Here is a 24,163-nt window from a genome sequence, read left to right on the forward strand (position 1 = left end):
TACATTTACCTAACAAAAACTTGTTCAACTCGAAATGCATCCAGAAATCGTTCCAAATTTACCATTAAAATTTTTCCTTTGGATTTCTTGATCTTCCCGTGCTGATGCAAACAGGTTGAATCATCATCAAAACATTATTTTAACGGACCTGCTATTTCTATACAATCCATTCCGTAATTGCGACAAATTCACCATCGTTTGTTTATGTTTTTTTTTTCTCATTTTGTATTTCATTTTCACTATACATACTTTACTTACTTTTCTCGGGTTTTTTGTTCTCTTTCGCCATGCCTCCCTCATGCCTATGACTATGATTTTTTTTCTCATGCTTAATGATTATATTTACTGTGTTTAATATTATTAATTTTGTTTCATTAACGCATCGTCTTGGGTTTTCTCCTTTAGCACACACATGCTGCTTACAACTTGCTGATGTTGCGCATTTTGTTTTGTGTTGTTCGACCCTTCTGGAAAGGATTCATTTTTTTGTTCTTCCTCCTTCGCTACATTCAATAGCCTTTTTCTTGTTTGCTTTTCCAACAAACATTAGCATTATATTCCAAATCACGTGTTGTTGTGCACATGCACAAAACACATTTTGCTTTTTTCGCGGTTCAAAGCTGATTGCTGGTTGCAGTTTGGTCTTTTCATTCCATTAGCGGGCCTCTGGTGCATTTGAAGTGCTTCTATGTCCATTTCTAAACCCCTTTACTATTATTGCATGATCAGTTGGGATTGTTTAGTTTGTTTGTTTGTAACATTAGCAAATTGCATCTTGTTGTGTTTGTTTGCTTTTCTTTGTTGTATGTGCTTATGATTTTGTTGCATTCTATCCAAAAACGGTAGCTTTTGTTGACTTACGATCAATTTAATTTACTTGTAAACTTTTTTTTTCTCTAACATAGTTTTGGATTGATATTGCTATCTGTGCGCGTATCGGGGGTTGTTTTTGCTAAATTTTAACACTTTCAAAATGATCTGTTTTTTGTTTGCCTTCTCTTGAGTGTGTATCCAGGGTGTGTATGATCAACTAATGATTAACTGCTCACAAGTAATGCAAAATTCAGTTAGGAATGGCCGCGATAATGATACTTGGTGCACTTCAGAATTTTAATTTTTGATAGTTTTGTGCAAAACACACATCGCCCATTTTTTGTTGAATGTTGGGAAGATGTTTTTGGTTGATTAATTTCGATATTTGTCGTCGATTCTAACTGATTTCTTCCATTGTTTCAAGCGCCCATTGTGCTCGTTTGCGTACACAGGTATGCCAAAAACGGTAGTTAAATAGTAGTGGTTCTAGTCGTAGTATTAGAAGTAGATATCAGCCAAACAGTAGTAGTGCATTCAACAACATTAACAAAGCAATTAAGCAACAGTTTTTTTGCAACCACCCGCCCCCTCTTCCCTCATATTTAACGCAACAAGGACGTTAAAAAACGCAAAACGAAACTAAGGCATGTGCGATTTCATCGACCCTTTTAAATTAGAAGGATTACAATTCTTCGCAAGGGGTGGTTTATGTTTTTTGTGTGGATGTGTGTGTGTGCTGGTATCAAAAATCAACGATGTACTTATGTTTTTCTATACAATTTCGTAGCTTCATGATTATAGAGTATTTTCAATATCTTCGTACTTTTGTTTTGGGACAGGAATTTTACGTTCATCACACCTTTTTAATGGATGTTTTTGTTTTTTACAACACACTCGTTACATTGCAAGCACCTCAAATTTGCAACTCCCCTAAAATCGGAGAGCTTTTCACATGAGTGGGTTACGATATAGCATCTTAATCTTACAAAGAACCAAAACGATAGTCGCCAACAAAAAAAAACGATCACGCATCAACACATGTACAGTATTAAACACTAACCGGAGAGTTTGCGAAATCAAAAGACAGTGCTTTGAAGGACAATTTTGCTAATTTACGATAAGCGAATACACAAAAGCAACTCGTCGTTTGCTCAGTACAGTTGCACGATATATGCTGTGAGTCCAGCAGTCCTGGCCCAGTCGATGTAATGGAACGAAAGCACACCGGCAAATGAATGTGTTTAATTAAAATGCTAATTCTTAAACTAATGCACATACAAATCTAAAGATCACGCTGCAAAAGATCATACTGTTTCTACGTAGTTGAATAGTTAACTTATAATAGGTGTATTCGAGCTAGACATTTACAAAAAAAAAAAGGTGGAAGAAAAAACGGTATTGAAAAAGAACACAATTCGTAGCTTAATCTCTTCGTAAATTGGAATCTGACGTAATCGTTCTGATCGTTTTCTTTTGTACAAAGATAAACATTCTTGTGAGCAAAGAACAAAACAACTAAATCATCCCTTAGGCAGTGTGAGCTGAAGAACGAACGAATGTGTTAGACGTTTGTTTTCGAGATACAATCGGACACAAGATAACGTTAAGAAGGTTAGTTATCACAATAGAGAACGGTTATAAATGTCTTTTCTTCTGTCAGCGGTTACGTTTGTTTTGTGCTTTTAAAGTGCACAACACAAAACATAGAAACCGAAGCAGAGAGAGAAAAAAAAGAGAAGAGGAAAAAAACGTTTTTCGTTACCATTTGTTGAAATTAATTTCTAATCCATAGCACGAACACAGTGTAAGGAAGAGATAAGCAGCTAAATGATTACGCAAATTCTCGTCATCTCGGTATTGTACACTCTCCCCCACTCGCATTAATTTCACATTTGTTTTGTCCCTCGTTTCGTTGAGATTATTCTTGTCACATCTTTGATTAAACTAACTTTTGTCTTTTTTTTTGTTGTTGTTTAAACATTAAGGCTTTTAATTACTTTTTGTTTTGCTTTTGCTCTTTCCTTCGCACTTTCTTGTTCTGTCTATGCACTTTTCATTTAATTTGCATACAGCTTCACCATGCAGTGCGCAGTGTGCAATATTTTGTTTTCCTCTTTTTTGCTTAGTTTTGCTTTATGTGTTTTTTTTTCTTGAAATATTTGCACTAAAGTAATCCTACCGTTGTTTATTTACAATCTTTTTCTTCTTATTTTGCTTCTTAGCTTAGTAACATACCTTTTATCTTGCACGTACAAACAAATTGCCTTTTGTCCGTGCCTAAATTAGCTAATGTTGTCTCTTACGGTTATAAACATTCGTATTCGCATTAACATCATCTATTCGATGCATTTTTTTTCCACAAACACACACACACGTACGCTGGAAGGGGTTTTACGTGTTAACGTGTCGCTACAGCTAATTTTAATGCACTATTGCCTAATAGGGGAAAAGTGATTGAGATGTACATTCAGCTACAGCTTTGAGATGCACTCGTCGAACGACATATGCGAGACCGATTGCGTGAGAGTGTTCTTTTGTAGCTCCTCTTTACATCTCTCATCTGCCACCGTCTTTAATTTCACTATTCCATTTGCCGCCCCGACCCACTCGTGTAAGGAAGGGTGGTTTTCTCACCGACGATCTATCCGCTAGAGCGTTATTATTATTAACTATTATTAGCAGTACAATGTGCAGTCCTTTTGATTTCATAGTTTCATAGGTTTCGCTAGAAAATCTTTCGCTCCCACACCACAATACACACATATTCACATTCACAGCAATACAGACAATATTTCTTTACACGTTCATTCGCTCACGAAGCGGCTGGAATTATTATATGATGCCTAGGCTCTGGCTAAAAGTATAATTTGATCAGTATGCTTTGCGGGTGCTCTTTTGTCGCTACTTGTTTTTGCTGCTTTCGTTTGTCATTTCAAACTTTCACATCATCTATCATACCAGTTCAGGGAGGGGTGTTTTCATGCGGTTTATCATATCGGTGCGTTCAGTTATGGAGCGTTATTAGCAGCGATTATATTATATTGCGCTTGTGTACTAGCAAACAAACGAAATTTGGTTACACATCCTTGTGCTGTTTGCATCTGGACTATCAAAAAACATATTAATTGTACCATTATGTGCAAACAATATGATCCCGGCCTTGATGATCCAAGGTTTGCCCAGAAAAGTTGAACTATACTGTTGATTATTATTTAGCAACAAAACCGCTTTACAAACAGAGGCACAGTACACGTACACGCACACACCCACGCACACGCAAAATGAAAAAATGTTCTATTAACACAAACAATACGAAATCTATTATTGCTGGCAAACCACGAAGTTAATAGTACACGTGGTGTTTAAATATTCTTGCACAATGCAGTTATTACCTGTACATATTACAGGTTTCATGCATAAGCGCTTCCTATACACACACACACCTTACGTTTTTGTACAATGGTAGAAAATGGAGGAATTAATCATCAAAAGTTACGTGTCATATTAAGATGTGTTATTACCATTTTTCCTAAACGTTAATTGGCAGTTTGTTTCGCTTTACCGGGGTTTGCTCCTCTTACATATCCTAACCATGTGTGTGTGCGCGCGTGTGTGTATGTGTTGGGGGGGGGGGGTAGTTAGTGATTGATTTTGATAATATTTTGAGCATTTTGAGGTTAATCCTAAGTAAGAAATGAGACCAGCTAACCACCTACGGGGTGGGTGTGAATGTTTTCTTCAGTATGCTCTCATGCCTTTTTTTTACCTTTTCTGCCGGTTGATGATTGTAAAGTATATTCCATGTAGAGTTGTTTATGTTGCACCCTTACAAAACCCTTCCGCCGGAGTTGTTTGTTGTGCGAAACAGCACGGAGCGATTAGGAATGAATTAGACTAAAATAAACTAACCATTTTCCTACACGTTTGCTCTAGCTAGGATGATAAGCATTCGTAGTAGTGGAATTCGACTAATAACATTCACCCTTTACACCCTCCTTTTTTTCTCTTCAGTCTAATTTTGCTACCAAGCAGCGAATATAATTCACCTCTCTAGGACAATGATTGACAACAACCTGTGCTTCCAAAAAATAACCGTATCTACCACATCTAAATGATATCGCTGACCGGCTGGTGCTTTCTATCTAGTTTCTATCTCATCCTTAGCTTTCAGTTTAAGCTGTATCTCACATCACTAAAGCGCACTATTCCTCGTCCCCCCAAAGTGCTTCATGTCACCAGTACTATATCGTCAATCGGTTTAAAATCGTCACAACTTTTATAGGGTTTTTTTTTGGTATCGGTTCACTGTAGCGGACTGTTGCACTTCGAAGCAACACACACTATCGATATTTCTTGCGTACGTTCTCCAAACAATGCTTCACTCACTGATTACCACACGACGATTTGCTACAATAGGTTGATTTAATTTTTAACCAGTCTCTCGCGTCTATTCTAACATGCTTAAGATTCAACTGATACTCATCCATCCCGTAACGTTTGCCATTTCCGCAAACCATGCCGTGCAAGATATGATCAATTGCAACACATGTCTTTGCCGATTCATTCGCATTGGACACCACAACCCGGCTTTCCTCTAAATCAATTTGTCTAAACCGCTTTACGGAAAAATATTATTTGGACAGTCTGGGTACAATGCGGCTAAATAAACCTAAAAATGGTTGCAGAGCCAAAAAAACGAGATTTGTAAACACTAAGATGATTTAGTTAATGTCCTTGATAGACAGTTTCAGTTCATTTACAAATGATCGATAAGTAATTGCATCTTTTGCTTGAATTATCCCTTTTGCATGTAAGACTGATTATTCCCGCTAAGAAATTACAAAAAATGACCTTTTTCCCTCGATGGTTTTAGTCTGCCATTTCTAGCTTTCCTTCGTATGGGGGACCTATCAGAATGGGATTTGATACCGGTTCTATCGTGTGAGAAAATGACTGATAAAAACTAAAAATAGCCATGCATGAACTACGTACGGTTCATACTTTAAAAAAAGCACAAGTTTTTGTTACTATAATCGAACAAAGTCCATCAATTCTCTGTTAAAAGTCAAGCGTTACTTTACTGATGAAAGTAACACGAAAAGCTTCCGTGTTGGGTCGTTTTGCACATTTCAGTTTTTATCTAATAATCTGCTAGTGAGTGAGTTAACGAGAAATTCTCCTAAACGCCTAGACATTGCCATCCTTATCAGACTCATGATGCACATCCAATTTACCTATCTATATTCCCCAAAAATGTTCGAATGTCCAATATCCGAACCTATCCAAAACCTTTTTTGTTCTCACTGCTGCTTGATTCACATCGTAACATTGGTGCGCACGGCGTTCCTTCCCCTCGGCGAAAAGTGCGGAGGGCTGTGTGTCCCTTGTGTGCGCTGTCAGCGATTTAATTTATCCTATGTACTCTATGAAAGACGACGATGATGGAACTGTGGAGACGGTATTGCTGCTGCCGTTGCTCTCGTTGGTGAGTTGTACGTTGGAACTGGTACCAAAATCACCGCTAGCGGGACCACTGTGATGATGTGACGCAGGAGGCTGCTGATTGCTGCTGCTGCTACTGTCCATCGTACCGAGTGCTAGCGCCGCCAGCTGTGCCGTTGTTGACGGATGATGGTCGGACACGGTAGCTTGATGATGTCTTCTTCGCTCGCTATCACCTTTCGATACACTCTTGCCGTGGATGACTGAGGCAGAATCTAACCCTAGCGATGCTACCGTACGGCTGGTGGCCAATATTCTTCCCTCGAGTAGTGCTTGCAACGATGTCGCTTGTCGCTGACACGTTGACTGTTGCAGCGAACCGGCAAGCGTTATCATCGAGCTGGAATAACCGGATGACAGTAGCGAAGACACGGTCGTTGGAGATGTTTTACTGATGCCGGTAAATCCGCTGCCGGCCGGTAGCGATAGGGCCGATGAAACCTTCTTCAACGACACCGGCATACCTCCGGTGGAAGCGTTTGCCACGGAAGCGGATGTTGGTAAGGATTTCTTCTGCTAGGATCCCATCGAAATCCCACCTATACCGACCGCACCGGCGGCCGCAAGACTGCCACCGGGATTGGTATCCATTCCGACAGCACCGCCACCGCCGCTCACCATCGACGAGCTGAGCTGCTTGCTGATGGAAGTGGCCGTCGAATGGGACGAGCTACCGCCGGCCGTCGTGCCGGTACTTACCGTCGTGGAGGCCGCCGATTCGGACCCTCCATCGCTAACCACCTTCACGACCTGCGGCGACTGGGGCAACATCCGGTGGAACCAGTTGTGATTGAGCGCTTCCTGCGGTGTCATGCGCCGCTTTGGATCCCACCGTAGGCAGTGCTTTACAAAGTCGAGAAACAGATCGTCACAGTAGTTCAGCACCTTCGCTAGATCGCGCGTCCCGGGCGCACCACGGTAACGGCCCCGTTTGCTATAGCTGCCCTGTATTTCTTCCCGGCCATCCTCGCGGAAGCTTAGCGAGCAGTAGTGCGGGAACTGGTCGTCCCCGTCGTACGCGAAGTATCGCGATGGCCACCGCGCATTGTGCAGCAGCTTCAGCGGTGGCATCCCGAGCAGCTCGATAATGCACGCCATCTGATCGTACTCGTCCTCGCCGGGCAGCAAAGCCGACCCGGTGTACAGTTCCGCCACGATACACCCGAGCGACCACATATCGATCGCCATATCGTACTTGGCGCCGAGAATTACTTCCGGCGCGCGATAGAACCGCGACTGGATGTACGTGTAGACGCGCTCGTTCTCGAAGCAGGACGATCCGAAATCAATCACCTTGATGCCGGAGCGGCCCTGCTGCTTGAGCAGTATGTTCTCCGGCTTCATATCACAGTGGATGATCTTGTTCTTGTACAGCGCGTCCAGGCACTTGAGCAGCGAGTGGGTAAACTTGCGCACCAGCTGCATGCTGAACCCTTTGAACTTGTTCTTCTTGATAAGCTCGTACAGGTTGATGTACAGCAGCTCGAACGTGATGCACATGTGGTTGCGAAACACGAAACTATCGTACATGTGGATGATGTTCATCGAGTTGTACCGATCCTGCGCCCGCAGGTGCTTCAGTATGCGTATCTCCTCCTGTGCCTGCCGATGGAACCGCTGCTCGTTCCGGATCATCTTCAGCGCCACGTGCTGAAAGTTCCGATGGTCGTACGCCTTCACCACCTGCCCGAAACTGCCCTTGCCGATGATCTTCAGCACCTCGTACCGGTACGCTATATGATCGTGAGCGATATGAATGTACGAACCCTGCTCGTTATCGTAGTCGGAATTACCGGCGCCCCGTCGCTTTTTCGCGTTCGCACCAATGAAGTAAATGCGCGGATAGTTGTAGATCTCGTGATGCTCGTACTGCGTCAACTTGTCCATGTACAACCGCAACACCTCGAACGGTGCTAAGCTCTCCGTTATTCGCACTTCCTCTCCACCATTACCCTGTTCCTTTTGCTGCTGCTGTTGCTGCTGATGCTGAGAATGTTGCTTTTGTGTTCCTTGCTGCTGCTGCTGTTGCTGCTGCTGCTGCTGCATTTGCTGCAATTGGTGCTGATGATGCTGAAGAAAATGTTGCTGCAAATCGCACACCTTCTGATCGACCGAATGTCCCAACTTTGCCACCTTCGTTAGGCTTACCTCGTCTTTCTTCATCGTGTTGTTGCTGCTGCTACCGCCGCTACTACCACCCGTGGTGCTACTGTTGCTACTGTTTCCCAGCATGTGCGACTGCAGCATCGTTTGATCTTCCGGATCGAGTAACGTAATGTTACCGATGCGTGTTACCTTGCAGTAACTGGCAGCCGCGGAAGCATCGTTACCCTTCGCCACATTGCCACTGCTGCCACCGACCGCACTACGCAGATGGTGCAGCTGCTGCTTGTGGAGGGCTTGCTGCTGTTGCACCACAGCGGAGGAAGAGGATGTAGGTAATATCGATACCGACGCCGAACTGTCATGATGGTGATGGTGATGATGATGCTGATGCTGATGTGCAGCATCCGCACTAAGTCCCATTTTGCTGATGCGCGTCATTTTGCTATAGTTGATCGGTACATCACTACCAGCTGCTATTGCAGCGCTATTATTACTACTGCTACTGCTAGTATTGCTACTATGTTGTTGCTGCTGCTGATGGTGATGCTGGCCCGAAACGGCAGCTACCATCTTTTGCTGGTGTTGATGATCATGGGCAGCGTACGAATGTCGCTCGCCGCCACCGGTATTGATCGCAGAGGAATGTGACTGTTTCCCACTTCCGGCCTGTGATGGTACCACCATCAAGATGCTGCCACCGCCGGTACTGCCATTCGTGGTGCTACCATTGCTTCCACCATTGCCACCGGCCGCACCGTTCGGGTTGGACATGGTGCTGCTTACCGCACCGTCCACATCGCACAACCGAAAGGTAAGACTGTCGAGCATGTTGCTACCACTGTTACCGCTGGTGGTCACCGGTAAGCTATGATGATGATGATGCTGCGAATGAACCTGCTGCTGCTGCGACAGATGTGGATGATGATGTTTATTCTGATGCTGCAGCAGATGCAACTGCTGCTGCTGCTGCTGTTGCTGCTGCTGCTGAGGATGTGGGAAGTGAAGCTGTTGATTTAATTTACTGCTACTACCACTGCTGCCACTGCTGTACCCGATCGAGGTAGCACCATCACACAGCGATCCAATCCACTTGTGTGTACCGCCCGATTTTCCGGCTATACTGCTCAAATTCCCACTGCTGCCACCGAACAGAATAGCGGACGACGTTAGGGAGGATGTTTTGAGTGCTGCCGACGGTGGTGCAATCAGCGTGGGCTGAAACGTTGCAAGCCCACCCGTACCGATGCTACTAATGTTGTTGCTGCTGCCCCCGCCGATACTGTTGCTTGCCAGTATCGAGGTTGCGTTTCCGTTCACCTTGTCGCACCGGAGCGATGTGGTGGTGATCGTGTTGGGTGGAACGATCGACGTACCAACGCTTGCTGCACCGTTTGCCAACAGCAACGCGTACCCGTTACCGCCCGATATTGAATGCTGGCGGGTGAAGATGTTACTAACGCCACCGTTAGCACCGTTACTGTTGCTGCCGTTGCCACCGTTACTGTTGCCAGCGTTACAGTCCATATCTACGACATCACAGTGCGCGAACAGGCGACTGCTCGCAACCAACATGCTCCTCGGAGGGTGCCGAACGTTGACCGGATGCCGCTGTACCAGCTACCGGATGTACGGACCGCACGGACGCAACACAAATAATACCCGGAAAAAGACACGTACGATAACTGGTGCCAGCATTAACGGTCATAGTGTTGTGTAGATTGCGCAACTCGTTCTGCTGATTCTTTCTGAAGTTCTTGGAGTGACTCTAGAGTTTCGGTTTTACGTGTTTTTTTTGTGGAGAAATCTTCGTTTTACCTAAAATACAATAGGAAAATAATTAGAACAATGTTTTTTCTTCTACTTATAACAATAGTAATGCAACAAAATTGATTCCATATTTTCACACTAAATTGCAAAAAACTGTCTTTAACGTTTTGCCAACCGAATATTACACTATTAAAACCGTAAACTATCACAAACTGTGTGGAACTTAGATTTGATCGCAGAAATTTCACTACAGTCACAAAAGAAACCACAACCGAAAACTAATCTCACATCAAATAAAGTCGTCAGTCACTAAACAAACAATAAAACTACAATCTCGTTCTACATGAGAAGTTGTCGTACGGTTTTCGATCGGTTTAATTGTACCCCTTTTCTGTGGCGAACGATGGGGCTTGACCCGCGATGGGTGAATTGTTGTGTCTTGCCTGTTTGCGTGTCTCTCGTTTTTTTTTTCATTATTTGGACTACAGAATCGATCTTCCGGAAAAGGTGGGGACATACATTCTAATATTCGAGTTTTTGGTGGGGTTTTTATTACAGGGTTATTAATATTAGTCGTAGATAACTGAAAAATACAATATCTTTTTATCCATTGTATGATGTATGAAACGATTTTTTTACAATTTTATATAATTTTCTAGAAATAATTTAATATTTTTAACTAAAAAAAAGTGTTCCAAGTATTTTATTTAAATATTTAAATGTGACTTATTAGGGCTGATACTTTGAGTATAATTTTTAGCGTATAAATTTTCTAAACGCACCAAACACGCGTGGAAAATAGGATGAATAAAATATCAAATCGATGAACACATGTAAAATCAAGCCGTGCGTCATAATGCCCGAAAGCAAAGCTGTATTTGGCAATAATCCAATTTCAAAGCCACAAAAGAGCATTGCAATCTAAGCATATGCAGAAAAGGGATGTAAATCGATTGGAAAATGGCCTCAAATTTCACCACCCCGGAGAAACAGATAAATTATGGGTGTTTTTGGATAATTTTGCCGTAAAGCAAATCAATAGGAGAAAATGTGTTCAAAGCTTAACATACAAAACATTATGCTTCCCTTGCAACATTACGCACGTACCACATGTTTTACCGTGTAGAAATATTAGGCTAAATATCATAAAATAACCAATAAAACAAACATGAAAAATAAAGCCGTGCATTAACGGTAAAAGAAAACAGAAACCGACGGGAATGCACAATCCACCCATTCGATGGAGTGCATTTTCTCGCTGGCCGTGTTAAAGAGCTAACGAAAAATTGCTTATGACCGCTGCTTAAACCGCACGACCGGTGACGTTGAAAGAACTGATCGTATAAAAACGGGAGCACTAATAAAAGCGTTATACGGCGCCGCAAAACACCGAAGGAGGAAGGAAGGATAAAGGAGGAAAAAAAAAGTTCCGTAAGTCGCGACGCTTTACCGATATTCACTGAAGCATCCCATTTCTTTCATTTTTTTCCTTCCTCCACCCTCCTCCAAGAACTCCTACCAAACGGCACCACCTACTCTGGTGGACACAGCCCCGGGCATTGCGTTGTTGTTTTTTCCAAAGCGAATACCTTCGAATGCCTATCGATGGATCACAGAGGCGCAACATAAAACACACATCGCGATCGTCTAACGGAGAGTTCCGGCTTTAAGACCTCAGTACGCGCGCGCGCGAGTTATTGAAGGCGAATCAAGAAGGCGGCGCGTGTGCAATGTCTGTGGGTTTGCAGCATCTGCCCGGTTTGTCTGCATTGAAGAAAAGCCACACTAAAAGCGATCAATTAGAAAGCTTAAGTGAGTTTAAACGATATTTTTTGGGGTTTCATAACAAATGTTATCCGTAATATTGAAGAGTTGAGGAAAGCTTATTGCGCATTTCTTGTCATCTCTAATGTCTAGTGCCTTACTGAGTAATAGAACTACCTTGTGCTAATTACTCATAGGAAATTAATTAGTCTTTGAGCTGAATTAATGACTCTGAATCTCTATTCTGAAGATGCATGAATCCTCCAAGATTCAATAATCCTCACAGATGCATGAATCCTCAAAGATTCAATATTCCTCACAGATTCATAAATCCTCACAGATTCGGAGAATCTGGTGTTCTATATAGTAGCGACGACCACAGAACTGGATATCCCAAAACTGGAGAAACCCAATACTGTCAGGTCTCTTGCGGTTCTAATGTTACAACGGAAGAAGTTGTTAAAAAAAGGAAATTCAACTCAATCGATCTTCACATTCTAATGCAGTTCTTGCAGTACTTTGGATTTTGTATTCTTCTGTTGAGGAGCAACTATAGATCTTGGTTTACCATTTTACGTATATCTTTGTATTTATTTGTAAAGAGGGCTCGCCACAGCTGAGAGCCAATCTCTGGGTAACTCGTGAGGACCGTAGTTTGGAGACTCCTGGTCTATGTGATAGCGACGCTGGTCTTTGCTCGGTATAACTGAGCATCAAATCCCATTCGGACCGTCATCACCCCATAGCAAAGAAAAAATGTACGATTTTTTTATTTCCATTAGGACGGCCAGGCCATGCCTTTGGAACTTGGAGAAATATCAATAAAATGCAATGATCTTTTATGACTGTTCTGATCGACGTATCCCTACACATCGGGTCAACACCTATCCACCGCCCTGGTGGGCAAACTGTCCAAACATTCCAAGCTAATATTGCACACCGTTCGATTCCCGGACTGCCCAAAGAGACCGCAAACAGACCCACAACAGACCTGCCCTGGGGTACAACCAGTTAGGGCAGGAATCAGTGCTGATCAAAGGGGTACGCATTACATTTCTCCCATTCGTTTTGCTCCCTTGCCTGCTAGCACTTGTTCGCTCTATTTCTTTGCGTAGTAATAAGCTCTGCGTCTGTCCACCACACAACACGGGGTTGCAGTGCGCGATCGGTTCCCGTTCGGTGTTCTACTATTGCGTGCCGCGAATGGTTGGTCTGCATATGGGCGGGCCCAGTGGCTGTCGGTTGTTGAGGGTTTCTAATTTTTTATGATTGCAACTGAGATGTTTCACATTTTAAACGTACGTGTGTGTGTGTGTGTGTGTGTGTGTGTGTGTGTGGTCGATCCGGAAGGAAATGCCGTTCCCAAAGTAAAGGAAATTGAACAATCGGTTTGGAGGGTTGAAATGAACAAATCTTTTTTTTTTGTTGCGAGTTAATAAATGTACAACATAATCAACCATTTTTGTCTCAACCAATATTGCGTTAAAAATAAATCACAAGGCTAGTGTGTGTACGGCATGTCACAAAAATGACACCAAACAATCTTTTAAAATTACTCATTAAAATGTTATTAAGCAAGCAAAATTACAAAGAATATTATTTGAGCTTCATGATCGACATGACAGATCGTATATTGCATTCTTTCGCTCGTCTTCCAAAGAGACATTCGCAAAAGGGCGCCCCCACACACTGACCTGGTGGAGGGTTTTTTCTTTTGCCACTTTGACAAAATCCTTTTTTTATGTCTCTCTCAGTAGACAAAGTGGGATGAGTGGGAAGATAAAAAAACAAACCTCAGGTGAACCGTACCGAAGGTTTGGCAATGAACCGCCGTCGTCGTCATTTCACGCTGAAACAAATTAAAGATGATAAAGATGAAGAAGCAATAAGAAAAAAAACAACCCCAAACAACCCCAACAAACATCTCGTGCAAATCTCGAACAACTGACCGCACGTGTCCTTCACACGTTTCGGGCGCACTCCGCGTGTCACGTCGGCTGCTGGATTTGTTTTATTTATCTTTCCATCCTCCCCAGTAGTCGCAGTCTCTTTTTCGCTCGGGAACGCCGTGAAAGTTGCAGTCTTTTTTGCTTGCACGTTGTGTGACCCCGCACACACGGGCTGTCAAAATGACAGCGCGATTGATTGGCAATGAACCAAATACATCCATCCGGTGGTGCTAAATTTCAATGCCACGGAATCGTACGGAACACGATTAATGAGTGGAATTTTGATGTTTCTTGCATAGCTAAGGGATGTGTGTAAGATGTGCTAATTTTCTCCGTTTTTCTTCTTGTCCATTATGTTTTGTGTGTGTGTGTATTTTCTCTCTTTGTTTCGTTAAAAATTGCAAACACCGCACCATGCATCATAGTATGGCGATCTGCGAACGATCAAGTAATGATCACATTTCATTGAATCGAAGAAAAAAACTAAAACATTATTATCGGTTTAACAGATCGAGTAAAAGCTTCAATTTCACCATCATTTGATAGTTTCTGCCTCATTTTCTAATCTCGTGTAACGTTTTTTTTTAAATAATAATGATTGTTTGTTTCTACGCTTTAACACACCTTTTCGCACATCTGTTTGTTTTAAATGTTACAATGATTTACATTTTTTTCTCATCATTTCAGTTTCCCCGGTTTGGGTTCGTTGTACAATTTTTGAGACACTTTTTTTTGTTTTGTTTTGGAAATTCCCCAACTCGTACGACGTTAATGGCTTTATTTTGCATGCGCTATAACGTCATTCTTCTCGAATGTCTACACTTTTATTTGATGCTTTCTTGTAGTGTTCTTTTCTTCCCCCTTTGCGGATGGTATATGGAACATTTCAGCATCTTTTACACAAATGGCACGCGATCCCCACGAGCTGGTGAGACGACCGAAGAACGTCCAACACAAAACAATGCAGCAATGGGAGTGACACCGTCTGGCACTAAATGCAACTAATGCATATCGATCGATATGCCCCGCGGCCGAAGCTAACAAGGTGCGATGGACGACAAAATTGACCACTAACCATTTTGGTATTCATTTGTTCCAGCTCATGGGACCGTCACACCGTTGGACATTCACTTTTTTGTTGTTGTTACTTTGCCGTTTCACAAATTTTCGCTTCAAAATGCTCGGGCCCCCGGTTGGGGCACTGTAACGATATGGTGTGAAATGTGAGCGGCTCAAAACTTGATACCCGATATGTTGAGCATGTGTTCCGAAACCCGGATTTAGTAGATCACGTCAACAACCGTAGCTTACACACTGTATGATGGGTTTGACATGGAATGACTATGCCTGCTACTTCCTAACAGACTGATAAGGCTTCACAACCAGCCACTGGGGCGGGGGAAAAATATTTTTAATCCGTACGTCATTAGTCACCCGAATGGCATTATATACAGGAATAAATAAATAAAGGATTATTTTTAATTTCTGATAAGGAAATAAGTCTAACCGCGGGGTGGGCAAAGCCATTAAAAAAAACTCAATTAAAATCATAGGTGAAAGATCCTCCATAGGGTTCGGCTATAAATACTCGCCTATAAACCTGGCGCCCCACAGACTGAGTCTGGTGTGTCGTACTCAGTAGGACGACCTGCCCTACCTGACCACACCATCACGCTATCCCTGTTTTATGTTTTAAAACATACCCTAAAATCAATGCCATCCACCATTAACCAGCCGGAAAATGACCGCGTACTTGCGAACTAAATTAAAACTTAAAAAAAAAACAAAACACCGAAGAAAAACGTGGTAGCAGCTTCGTATATAATTGGTCTCGTTTTGCTCGTTCGTTTGCTCAAGAGTACTTTTTGTTGCTTTACTTGCTACCGCAGTCCTACGGCTAATGAATGACCATGGGGGTCGAATGGACACACACACACATCCATACGAAACACCACCCTGGACAACATGAAAAGTGTCCAACAAACTGAACGCAAAGCAAAAAAAAAAGCCGCGGCCGATGAACCACATAAAAAAAATCGAACACAACGATAAGCAAGGGTTCCGTTTTTGGCAGGGTTGTCAAACGGGTATGATCAGACGCGGCAAAGGGTGAATTGGATTAAACGCATCGTACGGTATCAATGGCAGCTATACTGGTTAAAAATAACGAGCTTTCTCTCGATTTTTTAAAGAATTGAATTGGAAGAATTGAATATGCAGGGAAGCTCCCGAAATACACGTTTGTAATAGTGGTGGGAACTCTGGAGTGGATTCATGAATCGACTCCGACTCTGACGTATAAACACTGGAGTATACTCCGAAGTAATTACTCCGGATTAATCCAGATTAAACTCCGTAGTAACTCCGGTTTAATCCGGAGTAACTCGGGAACAATTACTCCGGAATTGATAAAAGAATACTTCAGAGTTAACTTGGGATTGAAGTTCGGTTAGTGGGCGACCGCAGTTAGTTGAACCGATCGACCGTCCTTCCTGCCCCTTTCCTTCAGGTCGTCAATGATGCCGGAGATGCTCCTGCATACATTCCAGAATGTCTCCGACTCCGAGAAGATTGAAGATTTACCCATCACTAATTTGTGGAGATACACATGTTTCGAATTTCTGAGTATGTCGCACATGAGGCGCATAACATTTTGTGCTTGACTTCTGGTTGGCTTGCTCAAAGTTGAGCACGTCGCAAATACATGGCCAGGTCGTCAATCTGTTTCCAGGATATGCGGTCCTCCATCCAAGGCTGCATCCAATCTGCAACAGGTTCGACTTCACTTGATCCATATAATCGCTGTGCTCGTGTACGTCTCGTGCCGAATGAGTCCCTGCTTTGTGCTTTAATATTAAGGAATAAGAGCTGAACATGACGGAATACCGTCCATCTTCCTACAACAAGTCCGATCCTTTCCAGCGTTTTTGCCGTTATACGACAACCTCCTTAAGGGGATACGGATTTTTTATACTATATTTAATTTTTACGGCAACTTTAGCCGTATTGTTAGCCTCAAGAGGCTAAAGTGTGTAAAATTTTCACAAGGCATTTCCTCCTTGCGCTTTGCCTTATCCCGGGCATAGTCGGTTGTGAATGAGCTTTGTTGATGTTTTAGTGGTTGGTGCTATTGCTGTTGAAGATGTCTGATTTTAACAACTCTTTAAATATTTCATTGATCGTTTGAATGTTTTTTTTACAGTAATGATGCCATGGTCAATGTTTGTTTTGATTCCAAAAGGGTGTTGGACAAACCTGAAGATCCTTGACAAATATGCCGTTTGCCCCCGAAACACTTTGAGTCACCGTACGTGCGTGCGTGCGGTTCCTGCAAACCGCAACAGCATTCCCGCCCCGATGGTGGACGCTTGTTGTCGTCGTCGTGCGATCGTGCGATGAACTGGCGCTGCGTATGCGGAAACTTGCGTGTTGAAAGAGTGTCGGAACAAAAACGCACCACCAAACGGGGCGAAGACGCCGCAAAGCTCATGCACACAATGTGTAGGCCTCCACAAAGCTCGGCCGGTTCGCTTTGTTAGGAACAAGAAACGAATGGAGCCACGCACACACCATCGCCCGAAAACATTGTGCCTGACTGGTTGGCTAGGGAAGATGCAAGTGAAACATCACATTAAAGAAGCTCTGATCGGAGTGTTCTCGCTGCCTCGCTTTAATCGCAGCTTCTTGCGGTATTGGTTACTCTCTTCCGCCTGATCGTGCTCTAAATTGAACGTGCAAACTAACCGCATATGGGGTTTCTATCCGTGTAGGCAGCCAGGAAGGCCACCTTCCGTGTCGATTCTTGTACGGCTTCACATGGTTCCATTCAAATCGGTGTACGAAGCAAAAGTGCAACTTCCTTTGCAAATGGGGAAGAATTAAGCAGTCAGCCGATTATCCATGCAGTACAATGAATTTAATCCATTCTAAGCCATTCGGATAAGTCGCAAACAGAATCGTTCAGCTGAGTAGCAAAAAAAATTGCTCATAGTATATGACAAATACAAAGTCCCACCGACAAAAAAAAGTTAACCATTTCGAGTATAAAGCGAGTTTAAGCGGGTTTTTTCTTTATATTTGAAAACTATCAGATGAAAAAAGAGTAAAAAGTGAGATAAAAAAATAAATGTGGCAACAAACCTGCAATTGCATTGAAATTTCAAATATGTTGCATGAACCATTACGTCCTTCAACCTGTGCCAGCCCCCCCAAAAAAAAACCTGCGCCTCGATTGAACGAACATGCGTAGCTACGCTATTTTTGGCTACCGTACACTACACACAACAAAAAAGTCAGCAGGCCGTAAACCATGCCGACCGTACTGAAATCAGCTCAACCCTTTGCCGGAATGCGTACCAATTTCACCGGCTTTTCCGCTACCCCCGGTGCGTCCGCACTATGATCGGCCACTGTTTAAGCCCTTTTTTTTGTTAGCTTTCTTTGTTATCCATCTCCCCCACTCTCAGCACCCTTTACCAGGGAAGGGGCGGTGGGTGAGATCTTCATATGGCCCAACCATTTTTCGGTAATTGGGCATTTGATTTCATTCATTGAAACCCATCCTTCGCCGATTTAATTTGCGGAGAATGAACTTTTCCCCCTCCCAATCGATCGGTTCCCCCGGCTAGATCATAAGAGATGGGAGGGGAGGGGAGGGGGCGGTGAGGTGCGGTGGTTTGCTGTTGTTTTGTGTTTAAATATGCTCCCAAATGCCTCCCACAAGGCGAGAAGGGAAGTGTTTGGCTGATGGACCTCAAAAGACTTGGCTCCCTCGCCGTTTTTTTTTGATAATCATCATCATTGGCACTGTGGGTGTGTGTGTGTGCGTGTCTGTGGCGAGTGATTGTGCGAAGCCAAAAATCGAATAGCTCAATGATTTTGAAATGTTGTGCTTTCTTCTCCTTCCGCTGTGCTATGCTTGCTGGGCTTCTTCTCTTATCATCTTCTTCCCAGTTTTGCAGCTGATCCGCGTTTCCTTCTTCTGCAATATCCATTATTATTTTAATGGAATCACATCTCTTTCCACTCCATTGCCGGCACACATAAGTAAGCAAAAAAATAAAAAAAAAACTCCCAAAGGCCCTCTCTCTCTCTCCCTTTTCATCAATGATCAACGAGGCATTGTGTATGTGTATCGATGTACACGAAAACTCCAAACTCATATGTTGGCTTCATTTCATCCCTCTAGCAACCCCCTCCGTCGGCAAACTGACGCAGAATCAAGTGCAGCGCATTTGAAGTTATAAAAAAAACCAACAACGAAAAATAGAACGAGACAGAAAATCGTACGCATGAAGGAGAGCCCACGATATGATGGGTTGACTGACCGTTCACCGCGAAGACGATATGGCATTGTGTTAGCATCATCATCATCAACACACAGACAGATACATCCGCGAAGAAGCGCGAGATCGGGGAACGCACACGCAACAGGCTTAGCGTGAAAACAGGGCTGCACTCACATTGCACCCCGATCGGATGCACCGAAAAGCGGGATGTGTGTGAGAGAGCGAGAGTGAGAGAAGAATGCTGGGGTGATGTTCATCGTCGATTAACTGCAGCAAAACAGCAGCAGCAGCAAAAGTAACTATAGAGCGTTCGCCCGATCGCCTCCCGCATTCAAGTGGTTCTCTCTCAGAATGAACAAATGTGCGTCCGGATTCTAAACGATTAACCCTTGAAGAAGCAGTTCGTGATTCGTTTTTTTCTCTTGGCGATCGGTTTGATGTATTAAAATTAAACAATTCATAACTGCATTTAATAGCAATACAGTTTGTTAATTGCTACCTGCATATCATATTGTGAACATTTCGATAGAAAACAGTAATGTTTTGATTGTCCGGTATTATTCTTATGACATGCGCTCGATAACAATGGGGAAGTTGCTGCATTTAAGAAATTTATTACACTGCAATTCACTTTATTACTGCACAGATCACAAACTGATGACAAGTTGGTAACTCTTGCACAATTACTAATACAGGCGTTCCCCGAGTTACGACCGAAAAAAGAGCCCAAAACAAGGCGTAAGTCGAAATCGTCGTAAGTCGAGAATACATCGTTTATGTAGGTAGTCGAAAGTTTTATTCAAATATTCTAGAGGAAAAAAGTAACCTAGAAATCGTTTTGAATTCTATATTAATTAATTTTTTCAATATCTATTCAATATTTCCTTAAAATATTTATCAAGAATGTATAGGTTTATTCCAACAATTTAATTTTTATATTCAGCAAAGACCATGTTTTTTAACGGTTGCCGGTGAAAATTAAAAAAAAACCGACAATTTGAGCAAAATAATAACTGTCAACTGTCAAGATCAAAATCGTCGTATCTGCTAATAGTCGTATCTCGAAGGGGTCGTTACTCGGGGGACGCCTGTATTTATTTATTTATTTATATTTAGTTATTACCGCCGTACTGTCAGTCTCGAAAGGCTGAATTTTTACAAGGCATTTCCTCCTTGTACTTTGCCTTATCCCGGGCATAGTCGGTTGTAGATGAGCTTTGTTTTGCTTGCAGTTGAATGTTAGAGATGAAATATTCTTAAATCTCTGAAGATTCTCAATTTTTTTTATATTCCTAAATATTTAAAGAGACTTTTTTTTAAACTTGTCATTGAGGCTTTTTATGAATATGATTTTCCCCAAAAAGATGCATTGAAAACCGGCACTCTATACTATAGTAATTCAATTATTTGGCCAAAAATGATCATTTTGACAGTAATGAATAATAAAGTAAAAACCCAAGTCTTTTTGATTATAAAATACAACTTTGTATGAACATAATTGTATAAATATTTTCCTTATTTCAATCTAAACGCACTTTAAGAGTTAATAAACGCAGAAACGCCAAGTACACAATGAAAAGACAAGGTGGCCGCTACATAAACAGGATCACAGCAGCAGGATCGTATATGTACGAAGGGGAAACTACATGATGTTACATCTCTTTCATCCCCAACTTGGTGCCGAGAACGTAACCAAACAGGATGGATCCAATGTCGAGACGCCGCCGGGCAGCATAACCCTCTCCCCCCTCACCCCCTTCTACTTCTTCTTCTTCTTCGCCCCTTCTCTAAGCTAAGATGTGAACGTCAAAAAATGGAAGATACCGAAAAAGACTTCTGTAGCAACACCAAAATAAAATAACAGAAAAAAAAACACTCTCCAATCGTTACCCCCACGCTCTGGCCCCCCACCCAGCCCACCTCTTTTGGACCGATGATGAACCGGTGGGCCTTTCGACCTTCTTCCCTTTTTATTCTATATCCCATCCTTTCGGATCGTCTGACTAGAGCCGCAGATGCTGTGTATCCGATCGCGGATGGAGGGATTTCTTCAAAAAGGCAACAGCACACAACACCATTGCCACAGCAACACAGCACACATTAGCAACGGGGCGCACAATCTTCCCCTGTGTTGGAGGGTGTGTGGGGTGGGGTTCATGGTAACCCTTGGCGGTACACACACGCACAGCTTGCACCTATGGGGCGCGCCTATTTGTGTGTGTGTGTGAGTTAGTTTTATACCGTCCAGTTTTCTTTCTTTCTCATTGTTGATGTTTGCTTTTGGGAGATGTTTTCATCAGTTTCTTGAATCGAATTTTCTGCTGCTACTTGGACCAAAGTGGAAAGATCAGCAAACAGGCACACAGTATCGAATGCAAAGTAGAGACAGGAAGCTGGGGCAAAGTAATTAAATTGTTTTTTTTTTTTTTATAAATAAAAACTAAATATGAGAATGCAGGGGGAAAAGAATATTACGAAATAGAGATTTTGTTCATAAAACACGCAACATTAATTTTGCTATTACGTTAAAATATTTATCGCTATCTTATTGCTGTTTTTAGTGATCCTTTTATCAGGAACTTTAATTAATAAAAAAAATTTCTTTGCAATTCAGTGTATAATAAGAATCAGTTTTCACATTACATTCCGTCACAGTTGACATTACTTACATCACATTCATTTTTACACGGCAGGTTTCGCTCTTCCGCTTCTATTACATTCGCCTATCTCTCTCTCTCTCTCTCTTCGGCTTTTTATCTGTGTGTCCTTTATTGGATGGCTATCCTGATTCAGCCTGCCCGCTGTGTTGCTGCTTCTTGGCTATTGACTTTTCGCTGCAGATATCGCTCTGACGGCGATTTGTGTTATACTGCTTCGTTTTGCAGTACACCGCAGCAACCGCCGCTTCCACATACCCGTGTTGTGGGAAAATGGGCCATAAGAACGAATATCCTTCTACCACCAACGGCACTGATTTATTTCCCACGGTGTTTCAAAAATATGACCCGTGTGTGTGTGTTTGCGGACAGGATACACAGCAGCACAGAAACAAATAGAATCGAACGTAGGTCACACTACACACACTATACGGCACAGGTAATTTACCCTTGTGCCGAGCAGCACTTGATATGATTTTTACAGCTGTAAAAGCCCTTTTAGCAGGCAAACAAAAAATCAGACGACCCAATACACACAGCAGAAAGAGAGTGTGCTGAAGATGAAACACAAAAAGAAAACACACACCGTTGACCGATTTTCCAGGAAACAACCTGATCCACCACACCATGTACGCACCACCAAAAAGGATAAAATCGCACACATACACAGAGAGAAACCGACAAACTATGCGCACACGCTTCCGCAAACCTCGAATCGGCACCAACTCTTCTTGCTTTTCTCCACTTTCTTTCGCTGATTCGAACCGCGTGTGTGTGTGTGCGCTTTTTTTTCTTTACTTTTTACAACACACTTTTCCTGGCTTTTGATTTTTCCTCACCACACACGCACACATACACACACGCACACCAGCTGTACTTCAAATTTTCCTTTTTTTTTGGTTGGATTTTTGAACCCGTACGTGTGTATGCGTGGTTCGTCTGCTGAATGTCAAAACTTCTTCCGTCAGCCAACAGCACTCTGAGAGCAGGTTGGCCTACTAAGAAAACGATCTTCTTTTTTTTTTGCACGCACTTTTCATGTAAAAGACACAGTGCCAGCTTACGTGCCAACGGTTGGTGGAGGGGGGGGTTTTTCCCTGAACAATTTTTAGAATGAAAAAAAAAAAACAGGTTTCCGGACAAAATTCGACGAACAAGAAAATATGGACAAGCCTTTCCCTCCTGGTACACTCTTGGTGGTGGTGTGTTACATTAAACAAAATTACATGTTTTTTGTTGTTGTTTTGTTTGTTGCGATTTGTCGTGTACGCCGTGATGCCTGTTTATGCTGGCCTGGTGCTAAACATCACAAAGCATCGCGAGTGTGGCCACCATCGTTGCCGTAGACGTTTTGTTGCGGTTCTCTTGCGTTTTCTTCTCATTGAATTTTTCCTCTAATCTTCCAGACCGTTTTCTGCTGCTGCCATCGTTCTTTCACGTTTGCTTTGCCTTCACTTTCTTCGCTTCTCCACTTCTTGGCTTCCTCTTCGTTGCATGTCAAACGGTCCACACGCACACACTACCAAACGGGCACGCACACACACACACAAACCACACCATAAACGCTACGCTGCAAGACGATGCGTTTTACAAACGCACACACACACTCGCAGCACCTTTTCCTACGCATACACTACCGTCGAACAATCGACTTAGCAATGCCGTCGTCAGAAAAAAAACGGGGTTGTGTGATGGATTTTCTCCTCGTCACGAAAAAACTCACGCACTGTTGCTTGCACGCACGTGTACGCACACAAACACACTCACACACACACACACATATACACACTGTGTAGAGAATCCTTACCACAGGATAACGGATTTCAGGCCTCACTCAGCGAGGAAATGGGGATGATTTTCTTCAGCTTTATGGAAAACACTGCAGGACGATTTTTTGCATTATCGAACCATCATTTGCTAACCCTTTGGCTACTGTCGGCACGCACTCTCCACTTTAACCACTGTTAACCGTTTTTTTAACCCCATTGCTGATGCTTGGTTTTCTGCACACACATCACAGTTGCCTTGTAACTGTAGTTCGACGGTACAGCAAACTCCGCAAATCGATTAATGTATCTGCAGTCTGTTCCGAGAGACGCACGCACCACCGGAAAACAAGAATCACACGTACACGGCAGCACAACACCGTGCGATTCGTAATGCTGGGTGCAATTCAGCTTCTTTTAATTTTCACGGCTGCTGGCAACGCCACTTTGCATGCGTTTTTCTCGGTTGCTGCTACTCTGTTGCTGGTGTTGTTGTTGGTGTACCTACTGACAAGCGTTTGACAGCAGCATAGAATTCCCAAGCGACGCAT

General features: G+C 42.8%; 1 protein-coding gene across 3 annotated transcripts; it reads right to left on the bottom strand.

The window, feature by feature from the left end:
• Window positions 1–823: 823 nt before the first annotated feature.
• Window positions 824–24,129, bottom strand: LOC125762879 (dual specificity tyrosine-phosphorylation-regulated kinase mbk-2-like). 3 transcript variants are annotated; one of them, XM_049425462.1, is made up of 3 exons: window positions 23,654–24,129; window positions 21,859–22,341; window positions 824–10,236 (listed from the first exon to the last, which is right to left on the bottom strand). In XM_049425462.1, exon 3 carries the CDS (start codon window positions 9,991–9,993, stop codon window positions 6,832–6,834), a length of 3,162 nt encoding a protein of 1,053 aa, XP_049281419.1. In that variant the 5' UTR covers window positions 9,994–10,236; window positions 21,859–22,341; window positions 23,654–24,129; the 3' UTR covers window positions 824–6,831. The 3 variants fall into 3 exon arrangements, with proteins under 3 accessions (XP_049281419.1, XP_049281418.1, XP_049281417.1); XM_049425461.1 differs by having other exon boundaries at window positions 21,859–22,400; XM_049425460.1 differs by having other exon boundaries at window positions 21,859–24,127.
• Window positions 24,130–24,163: the final 34 nt, after the last annotated feature.

This window comes from Anopheles funestus, chromosome 2RL (assembly GCF_943734845.2).
Source record: "Anopheles funestus chromosome 2RL, idAnoFuneDA-416_04, whole genome shotgun sequence".
Lineage (NCBI taxonomy): Eukaryota > Metazoa > Arthropoda > Insecta > Diptera > Culicidae > Anopheles > Anopheles funestus.

Excerpts from the sequence above, each read along its gene's own strand:
- LOC125762879 (XM_049425462.1), bottom strand. The coding sequence starts at position 9,993 with ATGTTGGTTGCGAGCAGTCGCCTGTTCGCGCACTGTGATGTCGTAGAT.